Here is a 13,458-nt window from a genome sequence, read left to right on the forward strand (position 1 = left end):
CCCTGTCCCCGAGCTTATAAGGTTAATCAGACCATGAGGCTGGGATTCTGTCAGCAGCAGTGGCCCAGTGCAGACATCTCTGTAACCATGGAATAAACATCTGGCAACCCTCCAGCAGAATCCGCTCCTTCATCTCTTCACCATCGCCAGAAGCTCTCTCTCCTGAGGTAAACGGAGTCCTGACAAGCCTGGACTTGCACCAGTGCCCCACTGCACTCTCCAGCAGCCGAGGTATCTCTGGGGTAAAGCACCACAGTGCTGCCTTTGGCCCAGCAGTGAGGGTCAGAACTGGCCCAGGCACCATCTAACTGGTTATATTGGGATACATATTCCAATAGAGCTGGAAAATCAAATGTTCCCAGTGAGGTTGGGTGTCGGGTTTTTGGCTGTTTGAAGGGCCTGGAAAGGCCCGGAGTGGCCTTGGGACAGCCCGCGTATGGAAGGACGAGAAGAGGCTTCAGTTCTTCTTTCGGTTTTTATGTTTATTAATTGTTTATCTAAAAGATGTTCTTTCAGCCCGACAGAGATCTGCTCAGCAGCCAGCCATGAGCACACTGTGCCGCTCTCCGTAAAGCCACCTATCTTTATACTCATTGTTACGTGTACAATATTTATCATTTTTCCCCAATACCATTTATTCTTATTACTCGGTGCACTTTCAGTAATAACCAATCCAAAAGTGCCACCATGACCAAAGAAGATGGAGGAGAAGAAGAAGAAGAAGAAGAAGGACAGGACACACCCCAATTCCTCCATCTTACTTCTCTAAACCCCCCTGTACAGAAATCCTAAACCCTGTGTTTCACTCTCTAATTAACTCATCCCTTCACCATTCACCCCGGTGAAACCCTCCTGTCCTCATACAGGTGTCGTCTCCTGTGTAGGATCAAAGTCCAGCCACCAGACACTTCTGGAACATTCCAGGACTCCCGAGCCCCCCAAGGGTGCTCTCGGTGACACCTCAGTGCTGAGGTGCTGAGATGCCACAGCTGTTTTCCTCAAAAGCCTTTTTACCAGAGGTCAGCACTCAGAGCCACCTCCAGAAAGGAGCTGGAAAATCAAATGTTCCCAGTGAGGTTGGGACAAACACCCAGGGCTCAGACTCATCCCAGGAACTGCTCTGGCAGCCAAACCCAGCCCAGCAGTGCCAGAGCCTCACTTGGCACTGCCACATCCACCAGTGCTTCCCTCTGCATCCATTAAAGGCTCCACACAGGAATCCCAGCCCTCGCCAGGATATCTCCAGGCAAAGCTTGTCATCTTCCAAATATCTGAAGTCAAAACAAGTTAAAATAAAATACAAGAAACCCTCATCATGTTCTTTCACAAATTCTGATACAAACAACACAACGAGCGGGGTTTATAAAAGGTAAAATTCCCGTTCCTGCTGCCTCAGGATTTACAGCTGAGCCTCAGCTCTGATTTGGGATTTGGGTGCCTCGAGATTTCCGTGTGCAGCACCTGGGGAGGTGTCAGGGCAGGCACCAAACCCAGCCCCACACAAACCCCACTGAAGCAGCCCCTGATCCATCACCCCAAACTCCAACCACTCCTGACTGAGCAGAATCAGAGAGGATGGAACAAACATCACTTTGCCATAGCACAAGTTATCCTGTGAGAAGCTACTTGTGTATCACTCAAAACATCATTAAATAGTTTAATTGTCACTCTTTTAATTCTACAGTATCTTATCCTTACACACTATTTCCTTGTTTGATCTTTTCAATCAATTTTAGTCAATATTTTAATTAGAAAATGGTAGAGCCAAAGTTCAATCACTCTAATTGGTCCTTGACATCTTCAACATCGAGAAGCACAAAAGGAAACTGATTTTAGATGAACTATGGGGAGGTGCCATCTTCCCACTGTACCCAATATTTATCTTTTTACATCACCTCACCCAGGTAATTCTTCCCATTAAACAGAATTTTTGCCAAATCTGCTCCAGGAAGGAGGGGCTGATATTCTCTATTTTCAGGGCACCATGTTTCTCTGCTGATAGTAAATCCCAGACCAAGGCAATTAACACACACCAATATACATGGAGAGTTCCAGCCTGAGCTTTTATGACCCTGTCAAGTAAATTTAAAAGTGAGCTGTCACCACAAGGCAGCTTTCTCCTCTGGCTACAATTCCTGCCCCTTGTCCCCTCCCTGGGGCCTGTGGGGGGTTTGTATTTTAATTCTGCTACCCAGGGACTGAGGAGCAGGGAAGTTGTGCACAAAGAGAGGTTTTCATCCTGAACTTGCATACTGGAAAGGGAAGCCTCTAAATCTACCCAACAATATTTAATTCTTTCTCTCCAGAGTTCAATGGGCTGAAGTTCACATGTGAAGATGAGGATGGTGGAACATTTATCAGGATCAATTATATCCCTATACCCCCCTGAGTATTAAATATGGATTATTTCCATCCCACAGGAGGTACAAATCTCAAAATTGTAAAATATCTTTAAAAGCAGCATGAGAAAAATTAATTCCATTACTTTGCCCACCCCATAACAGGTACAAGGCCATTCCTCTTGAACAGAATTAACAGAGGCAGCACCACTTGTTTACTGGGCTCTTTTGTCTCTGGAAACACCAATAAAACCATGTAAAAAGAGTGAATTACAAAAAGTATGGATTATTCTGTAAGAGAAACAGCACAAGTGACAGTTTTAAAGGTACCCTGAAGATTGAAACACATCCCAGCTGAGTCTGCTCCATAAACAACCCTGTGTCCTTGTGTCCCACTGTGCTGAGCCCTCCTGCTCCTGGCATGGCTGGGACATCGGCACAGAGCTGCCTTGGGCAAAACCCACCTGAAATTCCTCTCTCAAACATTTTCTAACCCCTCTAAAGCAAAACCCACCTTAAATTCCTCTCAAACATTTCCCAGCCCCTCTCCAAAGCAGAACCCACCTTCAATTCCTCTCAAACATTTCCTAGCCCCTCTCTAAAGCAAAACCCACCTTAAATTCCTCTCTAAAACATTTCCCAGCCCCTCTCAAACATTTCCCAGCCCCTCTCTAAAGCAAAACCCACCTTCAATTCCTCTCAAACATTTCCCAGCTCCTCTCTAAAGCAAAACCCACCTTAAATTCCTCTCAAACATTTCCTAGCCCCTCTCTAAAGCATTTCTCAGCCCCTCTCTAAAGTAAAACCCACCTTAAATTCCTCTCAAACATTTTCTAACCCCTCTCTAAAACATAACCCACCTTAAATTCCTCTCAAACATTTTCTAGCCCCTCTCTAAAACATAACCCACCTTAAATTCCTCTCAAACATTTTCTAGCCCCTCTCTAAAACATTTCCCAGCCCCTCTCCAAAGCAGAACCCACCTTCAATTCCTCTCAAACATTTTCTAACCCCTCTCTAAAGCAAAACCCACCTTAAATTCCTCTCTAAAACATTTCCCAGCCCCTCTCTAAAGCAGAACCCACCTTAAATTTCTCTCAAACATTTTCTAGCCCCTCTAAACCATTTCCCAGCCCCTCTCTAAAGCAGAACCCACCTTCAATTCCTCTCAAACATCTCCCAGCCCCTCTCTAAGCATTTTCCTTGCTACACCACATGCCCAATGTACAAACATGTGTGAACATTTTCTCCCCAATGTTTTATCAGCTTTAGTGGTGCAGTTAAAAAACCACAAGTCTCAAGGTTGTTCCAATTTTTTCTGCTCCAAGAAATTTTAACCTTATCCTCCTGTTCAAAGCCTCTGTGTGAGCAGTGCAGGTTTTTAACTACTCAGCTAAAAGCAGAAACTGTTTTCTTTTGTGAAAGCACTGGAAATCTCATTGCTCACAAATAAGCACTAAGATATCACTATATTTTACAATTTTATCCCAAATCATTTTCGTAACCATACAAATTTATGAAATATCTGAGATGAATTACAGAGAACAAGCAAGCTGTAAATAAATAAAATGCTATAAAGTGTTTTTTTCTTTTGTTCATTAAAATATTTCTTTGGCTCTTACTCAAGTAGTAGGTGAAAACAACTGCAAAAGGTAAAGAAAATCTTTGTCATTTAAACATCTGAGAGTGCAGATCACTGAATTAATAAGCTGCAATTGGTAACAAAGTCTATATTTGGGAAACAGATTTGCAAAATCATCCTTGAGAAGTTTCCTAATGTTTCTCTCCAAGGTTACCTAAAATACAAGTCAGAGGCCCAGGGGTCCATATGGGAGAAGTTTAATAAATTGCAGGTCCTGGCAGAGGATGAGGCTGCTCCAGGCCTGCCACACGCTGGATCAGCACTGTCCAGTCAGAGGTCACCACCCCAGGAAGGGTCACCCACTTAGGAAGGAGTCAATTGGTGGTGGTGGCACCAGGGACGTGCAGCACGACAGAGGTGACGCTTGTAGGTGGCACAGAGGTCACAAGCAGAAAGGTTTGGGAAGCACTGACCCAGATAATTGCAGGGAACTGCTCTCTCCCTCAGCAATCAGGCAAAAGTGACAAAATGTTTGCTCTGGGCTGGGAGGAAAATGGGTGAAAACTTCCAAGTTTAGCAGAAACCTTCCAGTCTAAAGCATCTCATGGCAAACACAAGTCAGTCACAGGAGGGGCACATGCTGAGAAAAGAGCACTGCACTCCACTCCTCACCCTCTCTGTGGAGAGCCAGCCCAGGCCATGCTGGGGGGAAGAGGAAAGGCCACCACCTTTTCCTTACTTGTTTCATTTTTATTATTTTTTTTTTACCTTCCACTCAATTAAAGGTAATTATTTTCAGTGCACAGCCACACCTGCCCAGTGGCACCTCTGTCCTACAGAACTGAGCTCAGCAAGAGTCCAAGCACCAGATGGGGACAGACAGACAGACACGATCCCAACAGCTACTGAGGGAGGAGCTGCACTCCCAGCTCCATGGGAATCCAGAGCAAAGCTCCATTGGAATCCAGAGCTCCAAGGCTCCATGGGGAATCCAGAGCTCCAAGGCACCCCGGGAATCCAGAGCTCCAAGGCTCCAAGGGAGGCTCCATGAGAATCCAGAGCTCCAAGGCTCCCTGGGAGGCTCCATGAGAATCCAGAGCTCCATGGCTCCATGGGAGGCTCCATGGGAATCCAGAGCTCCAAGGCTCCCTAGGAGGCTCCATGGGAATCCAGAGCTCCAAGGCACCCTGGGAGGCTCCCTGGGAATCCAGAGCTCCAAGGCTCCATGGGAGGCTCCATTGGAATCCAGAGCTCCAAGGCACCCTGGGAGGCTCCCTGGGAATCCAGAGCTCCAAGGCTCCCTGGGAGGCTCCATGGGAATCCAGAGCTCCAAGGCTTCCTGGGAGGCTCCATGGGAATCCAGAGCTCCAAAGCTCCCTGGGAATCCAGAGCTCCAAGGCTCCATGGGAGGCTCCATGGGAATCCAGAGCTCCAAGGCTCCAAGGGAATCCAGAGCTCCAAGGCTCCATGGGAGGCTCCAAGGGAATCCAGAGCTCCAAGGCTCCCTGGGAGGCTCCCTGGGAATCCAGAGCTCCAAGGCTCCATGAGAATCCAGAGCTCCAAGGCTCCCTGGGAGGCTCCATGAGAATCCAGAGCTCCAAGGCACCCTGGGAGGCTCCCTGGGAATCCAGAGCTCCAAGGCTCCCTGGGAATCCAGAGCTCCGAGGCTCCCTGGGAATCCAGAGCTCCAAGGCTCCCTGGGAGGCTCCAACGGAATCCAGAGCTCCAAGGCTCCATGAGAATCCAGAGCTCCAAGGCTCCCTGGGAGGCTCCATGAGAATCCAGAGCTCCAAGGCACCCTGGGAGGCTCCATGGGAATCCAGAGCTCCAAGGCTCCCTGGGAATCCAGAGCTCCGAGGCTCCCTGGGAATCCAGAGCTCCAAGGCTCCCTGGGAGGCTCCATGGGAATCCAGAGCTCCAAGGCTCCCTGGGAAGCTCCCTGGGAATCCAGAGCTCCAAGGCTCCCTGGGAATCCAGAGCTCCAAGGCTCCCTGGGAGGCTCCAACGGAATCCAGAGCTCCAAGGCTCCATGAGAATCCAGAGCTCCAAGGCTCCATGGGAGGCTCCACTGGAATCCAGAGCTCCAAGGCTCCCTGGGAATCCAGAGCTCCAAGGCTCCCTGGGAATCCAGAGCTCCAAGGCTTCCTGGGAGGCTCCAAGGGAATCCAAAGCTCCAAGGCTCCCTGGGAGGCTCCCTGGGAATCCAGAGCCCCAAGGCTCCCTGGGAATCCAGAGCTCCGAGGCTCCCTGGGAATCCAGAGCTCCAAGGCTCCACTGGAATCCAGAGCTCCAAGGCTCCCTGGGAATCCAGAGCCCCAAGGCTCCCTGGGAATCCAGAGCCCCAAGGCTCCCTGGGAATCCAGAGCTCCGAGGCTCCCTGGGAATCCAGAGCTCCGAGGCTCCCTGGGAATCCAGAGCTCCGAGGCTTCCTGGGAGGCTCCAAGGGAATCCAGAGCTCCAAGGCTCCACTGGAATCCAGAGCTCCAAGGCTCCCTGGGAATCCAGAGCCCCAAGGCTCCCTGGGAATCCAGAGCCCCAAGGCTCCCTGCCCACGGACCAGGTGATTCTGGATGATCTTCAGGCTCCCTTCACCCCAAACCATTCTGGGGTTCTGTGGGGAGCTGGCAGATCACATCTCCCTGCTCTGAGGGACCTCTCCTCCTCCTGACCACACTCCTGGTGTAACTCCAGGGAAGGTGCTTGGCTGGAAGATTCTGGAAGTGCTCAGTTCCCTTTGGGCCACATGAAGGAACCTAAAGGGAACATTAAACCCTTCCTGTCCCAATGTCCCCCTGGATGGGCACTGACCAACCACAATGTCGTGGGAACACCTCCAGCTCTGTCTCAGGGCTCTCTCCAAGAAGGAGAAGACTTTGCTCTTTCAGAGATTTCTCTGTGTGAAAGGTTTTAAAATAAAGGTCCAAAGGCTTCTGTAATCACTGACTAACCCAGGCCTCTCCTGACTAGAGGGTTTTGGTGGGAAATCTGCACCAGGAGCAGCTGGTTCATGTGTAACATTACAAAATTCTATCCAATTTTTAAAAGCCCGAATATTTTGTAAATATGCTGAAACAATCTAAGAAGTCAGCACACATCATCACAGAAAAAAAAAAAAACAGAGCAAAAACCTCCACACCCTTTAAAACTCAACATAATCTTCTCTTTCAACTTGTTCTAGGAGTAAGGCTCCTGTAACATACCATTAAAGTGTATATGTATAAATACAAATGTATACAAATACACAAAAAGATAAAATCAAAGTTGCATGGGATTCAAAATAACAAAATCATAACTTTCCATAAGCCTTTCCTGGCATAACACCAGCACTGTAACATTTTTTCCTCTGCTTTTCTTTTTATAAATAGACAGAACCTTTGAACAGAAGGACAAAGGAAACACATCCAAACACACTGACATTAGTCACCAATACACTCTTTAAATGGATATTTAGGCAAAACAGACCAGAATGATATTTCTGCACCCAAAAAAAAATCCATTAAAGTATTAAACATTATACATTTTTAATTAAGCACTTCAGCTCCTAATTCAGCCAGGCTTCTGACCACCACTGATGAAGCACAAGAAGTGAATTAAAGAAGTTTCCTAATCAAAGCAGCAGCTGCAGCATCTCCTACCCTTGGCCAATAGCACATCCCAAGAGATTTCTGTTTGGACCATTTTCAAAGATATTTATTACACTGCAAGTAGGAGTAGAAAGAGTGTAAATGAGCTCTTGTGTAGCAGTCGATTGCATGGCCACGCTTCAATCAGATGTGTGCACCTATTCCCACAAAATGGCTCCTCAAAGCCATTCCACATCACCAAAGGATCCCTTATTTCAATGAAAACAGCATTAAAAAACAGGCAGGGAAAAGTTATGAGCTAAATTGTTTACATCTGCACCATGCGAAATTTCATTCTGTAAAAATCCTTCCCCCTCAATACCAAAGTCCAAACCAATTTGCAGATATCTGAAAATGAAATTGATCGCTTGTGATCATCACTTCCATCAGTGGATGGAAATAAAAAGGTTTTAATAAGCTGTGACATAAGAATAAAGATCAATATAAGTCAAAATCAGTACTTATCAAAAATAAGCACCACGGCAAAAAGTCATATTTAATTATTTATTTCAAAGTTTTGCACTGCAAACACAAACAGGAAAAGAATCTCTGGAGCAGAAAAAATGAGGTGAATCAGTGGCACTGGATTGCTGCAACACTTGTTATAATAAATGCCAAAGCACAAGGCACAGTAGCACCAATTCCATTCCTATCTCTCCCAAACAACTGGAGTTTCAGAACATTCCTAACACTAACAAAAAATTCTCCAGAGCTGAAGTGTTTGTCAAGTGAAGCTGTGTGTCAAGTTTCAGGCTGGAACACACTTCTGGCCTGGCTGGCAAGATCTTAAAATAAGGTCTTGTTTGTTTTTTAAAGGATATCCTCCTTTCTTGTGATATAACATGAAAAATGCTGTGGGAGCACTTTATTTTTCTAGCACGGTTTTTAAACTCAATTCTTCTTCTAGAACTATGCCATGCAATCAAAATATTTTCTTGCATCCAAGCTGCACTGAATGCCAGAGCAACTCTGATCACAAGGGAGAACCATTCCATGTTTATACACACAGAGATAAGTCAGCCACCTTAAAAAATCTCCCTTTTCTTGTTCATGTGATATTTGCCAACATCCATTGCAGGGGAGCAGCTGATTTCTCCATGCCATTCCCCAGTGTCCCAACACACAGGACAGAAAACGCACATTCGGCAGAAAATATCTTTCCTTAGATAAGGCTGGGGGAAGTTTCCCCAAAGCCCAATGAACAATAATGTTGTCAGGACTGCTCAGATAGCAGCTAAAGCCTCACTAAAAATGGTTTTTCGGCCTAAAATGCCTGGGACTAAACAGAGGCCGGAATAAAGCTCCGGCTGGAGCGTCCCCTGTGTGCTGCCACCGCTCAGCTCCGGTGACAAAGCCCCTGTGTCATTGCGAGCCACACGGCCGGGGAGGAGGGTGGGGTGAAACAGGAGAAGGGAGGCACACAGGGGGAAAAAAAAAAAAATGCAGTCTACCAAATAGATGCAACCTATAATCCGTGACATTCAGTCCTTCAGCGGCTCCTCCTAAGATAAAACAGCTGCACCGCCTGCCTGCAGCCAGCAAACACCAGGGGCAGTTCTGGGAAGGTAAAAAAGCTGGGATGAAAATCGGGGCTGCCCTCCTGGATCCTTAATAACAATCACTGTCAACAGCTGAATAAAACACCCGGGCACCCCTGAGCGTGCTGATCAATTACAAACCACCTAAAAGTAACAGCAAGAAAACACAAAACCTTCAATAAAAATAAACGGGCCAAAGGCCACGCTGAAATCCGTGAGCTCGGCTCTGATTTCCAAGATTCAAAACAAGGAGGACGCACCAATACTTCACCCTCCATTTACATCAGCACCTCACCATCCTCCTGCCCAGCTCCACTTTCATTATTATCCGAAATAAATCAGATGGACTCAAGACAAGCAGAACGCCTCGACACCGGCTGGCTCCGGACTCCAGATCCCGCACCCGGCATCCGCACGCAGCATCCTCCATGCCGGCCCCCCATCCTCCCTCCCCGAGTCATCCTCCCTGCTCCCCCATCTCCCATCCCCCGTCCTCCTCGCCTCAGGCCTCCGCTGCCACCGTGCCCCTCTGCCGAGGGCATCCTCCCCTCAGCCCCGGCGCTGTCCCGTCCCTCTCCTCAGCTCGGGGGGCCGCCTCACCTCCAGCTCGGTGTCGCCGGGCTCGGCCACCCCAATGATCTCGCTGGGCAGCTCGGCCAGGTCGGTGACCCGGATCAGCCCGTCGTGCAGGAAGATGGTCTCCTCCTTCACCGACAGCCACTGCGCCGAGTCGGTGGCCGCGGCCGCCGAAGCGGCCGCCGGGGACCCCATGGCGCGGAGGGCGGGGGGGCTCCGCAGGGCTGAGGCGAGGCGGGTCCCGCTACCCGCCCATGGCGGGGGCAGGGCGGGGGCAGGCGCGTCCCCAGCGGCCTGAGCGCCGGACAGCCGGGGCGCGGCGGGCAGCAGCGAGGAGCGGCGCGTTGCCACCGCGGCGGCGGCGCTCCGGGGAGCTCCGGGAGCCGCCGTGCCCGCCCGCAGCCCCGCGTCCCGCACCCGCCTCACACACACCGCTGACAGCGCGACGCCATGTTGGGGGCTGAGGCGCGTCCGGCATGCACCGCGCGGGGAACAATACACCCGGCCCCCTCCCAGCCCGCGGGGCCCCGCCCCGAGCGCCGGGACCCGCCCCCAGCGCCGGAGCTCCGCCCCCAGCCGCTCCCGCCGCTCCGCCGGCACCGGCGGCGATGCCGGCAGCGCCTCACCCGCTCCGGAGCGTGTGCTCCGCTCGGTGCTCCGCCCGCACCGGGCACGGCGGATCGTCCGCACCGCGGGGAGGGTGGCAACAGCACCGGGAAGAGCGGGTCAGCTGCACCGGGCGCGGCGCGGCGCCGCATCCGCACCAGGAGCGCTCCCCTCAGAGCTTCACCCCGCTCATATCGCACCTCACCCGCGCGAGGGAGAGCGGGTCGGAGCGCATAAACCACACCGGGTGTTCTCCCCTCAGCGCCTCACCTGGGGAGCGGATCACCCGCGCTGGGTGTTCTCCCCTCAGCGCCTCGCTCATCCCTCAGGGACTGCTCCCCTCAGCCCCTCGCTCATCCCTCAGGGGTTGCTTCCCTCAGCGCCTCTCTCGTCCCTCAGGGGTTGCTCCCCTCAGCCCCTCGCTCGTCCCTCAGCGAGGGACGCTCCCCTCAGGGCCTCACCTCACTGCCCTGGCACTGCCCTGGGGTCTCACCCTCATGCAATGGCCGCTCCCTCCGCCGTTCTGCCTCCACCGTGAGCTGCTCCCTCAGTGCTGTTCTCCTCAGTTTCCCTCTCAACCTCTTGGATTCACTTACTGGGCCCTCTGAAACTCCCCATTTCCCTCCAGGGCTGGTCCCCCTTGGTTCTCCCTCATGGTTGTTTTTCCTCTCCCATACCCCTGCTCGCCCCTATTTTGTCTGTCCCCTCACAGAATTATTTCCCTTTTTCATTTCTCCTTGCCCCCTTCTGTCACCATCTTGCAGGAATCCTATCACCTCTCAAGGAGCTTTTCCCAAAGAACTCATGAGCAAGCAGGTACGTCCCTTCAAATCTGTACCTCTGGAATTATGGATTCCAGAGGGTGTAAAGCAGAAGGGTTGCAACACCTCAGTGTGTGTGGAAAAAAGAGGATCCAGAGGAAAACTGATCTTTCTTTCTCAGCCTAATTTCACCCTCAGTTGCCTCGCCCTGAGCCTGTTCAGAGGCACAAAGTGTCAGAGGCAGCTGTACCTGGATGTTCAGCAAAGGACGTGCTGCTGAGACAAATCATGTTAATGAGAGAGACGTGGTGATAAATGTTAAATAGTTTTAGTGGATAATTGCTGTGGGGATTCCCATTGCAAGTGTCTGCTTTTCATGGAACAGTGACTGTGCACAACTGAGCAGAGATAGGGCTCTATGCATTTATTTACCTGTTTGATCAGATTAAATTATTTAACATATTAGTGCATTATAACAAATGTGCCGTGCTATTGCAGGAAAAGCTTATTCAGAGCTGGAGTAAAATGAGATCTACCACCCGTGCTTTATATCCTATTAAATCTGGTGGGGAAGAAGCATATTTTTTCCATGCAATGGATGACCACTCAACATAGGACCTATGCAAAGCCCTTTTGTAGCCCTGATTCAGCAGTGTGAGCACTCACACCATTGTGTAGCTTGTTTTTGAGGCCAGTTCAGTTGACACAGGGTTCAGGTAAGTTCAAACAAGCAGTAATTTAGAGATCTGTGTGATAGCTCTGTGCACTGTTTGCTAGGACATCCCTGCTATTCATGTGCTGGAGAGCAGAAAAGTCTCCAAGCTTGGTTTATTCTAGAAACAGATATTATTTGCCTCTGTGCAGCAGTAATTTTTGATCAGGGAGAGTGTGCAGAGCTGCTACCAAAAGTTTTTTATGAGGGAGAAGCTTCATGGGCATCTGTTATTTTTGGTCAAGACGTGACAGAGAGAACAACGGCTGCAGACAGACCCTGGTGCTCCCGTGGGAGCCCTGGGAGGAGCCAGAAGAGAGGGAATGCTGAGATTGGAAGATTTTATGGCAGTGGGAGGTGGCAGCTGAGTTCTGGCAGAGGAGATAAGCCCAGCTACCAAAGGTTCCTTGGAGCAAGGGGAAAACTCCTGGGGTTGGATTTGTCACAGCATGTCATGGGGAGACAGCCACTGGTGGTTTTGTTGTTGTTTTGTTCCCAAAGTGGGAGTTTGACATTGTTTTCATTCATCCACACGTGAAAGGAACAGAGGGAAGCACTGAGTGTGTGTGCATTTTAGTGGGAGTAACATTCCACCAAAAAAATCCTTCAATTTTTAGATCTTGTGGTACCATCGTGGTGCTGGTGAGTACCTTCCACAAAATGAACCCAAACAGCAGAGCTGGGAGTCACAGGGGATGTTCCCTTCACAAGCAAGGAGCCATCAGCAGAAGGGGTTTGCAGTGTTTCCCAGAGGTTTGGGTGTACCTGCTCTGTTCCACAGGCTGGGTAACCCAGGTGAAAATGCTGCAGCTCTTCCCAAGGCCTCCTGGGCTGCTTTATCCCACGGAGAATCCGTGTTTGGTGTGGCTGTGGATTCAATCCTGCCTTGGGATGCAAGCCAAGGCCTTTGGCAGCAACGAGGAGCTGGCTCAGAGCCAGGAGAGGCTCTGGAAGCTTCCACAGCAGGTGAGGTGCTGGAGGAGCTGCATGGCCACGTTATTCCCTGGCAGGGCTGGGCTTTGTCCTTTGTCTGGGGAACGGTGACAGTTTGTGCCAGGAAGGATCCTGATCCATGTGGGATCTGTGGGAGGTAACCTGAGCAGCCCCCTTGGCTCTGACCTGCACATTGTGTTCAGCTTCCCCAGCTGAACAGAAAGGATATTCACCATTTTATAGTTATTGATTTGCTTGTTTGGAGTTCTTCTGAATGCTATTGACTTGACAATTCCAAGTTAAAAAGCAGTTATTGAATGAAAACAATGGAATAAAACTGAGAAATGTACCCTGTCCTGCCTCACTGCAGGTAAATAACATAATTGCTGCTGAATGAAATTTCCTAAATTATTTGAAGTGGCTGCCATTCAGGAATTGAGAGTGTGTTGTACAATCTATGAACTTGGAATAAGAATTCCTACATGGGATTTTCAGCACTGGGGCTGCACTGGATGCAGCAAACCCCACTCCAGTTTGCCTGGAATGTGCTGCAGAAGATGTTGTGTAATGGAAGGAAAAAAAAAAAATCATATTTGTGTTCTGCCTGTCACCAGCAAATGTCAGCTTCAATGTGCAGTCAGAGGGGCACAGCAGAACTACAAAGAACTCTTGGAATACTTTATGGGATGACTTAAAAAATAGACCAGAATAACTTTGTCACGCAGATCATCAAGCTGAAGGAACAAAACTCAACTTGTAAATAGGCTCCTACAGAAAACCACTGTTTT

At 49.6% G+C, this 13,458-nt stretch overlaps 1 protein-coding gene across 4 annotated transcripts in view; it reads right to left on the reverse strand.

Moving 5' to 3' along the window:
* Nucleotides 1-10,157, reverse strand: part of LOC141731127 (putative E3 ubiquitin-protein ligase HECTD4) — a gene marked incomplete at its 3' end in the record, with an annotated part of 74,580 nt that extends 64,423 nt beyond the window's left edge. For all 4 annotated transcript variants that reach the window (XM_074554039.1, XM_074554037.1, XM_074554038.1 and 1 more), the window contains 1 exon segment: nucleotides 9,683-10,157. In XM_074554039.1, coding sequence (XP_074410140.1) covers nucleotides 9,683-9,853 — 171 coding nt within the window.
* Nucleotides 10,158-13,458: the final 3,301 nt, after the last annotated feature.

The sequence above is a fragment of the Zonotrichia albicollis genome, chromosome 18 (assembly GCF_047830755.1).
Source record: "Zonotrichia albicollis isolate bZonAlb1 chromosome 18, bZonAlb1.hap1, whole genome shotgun sequence".
Lineage (NCBI taxonomy): Eukaryota > Metazoa > Chordata > Aves > Passeriformes > Passerellidae > Zonotrichia > Zonotrichia albicollis.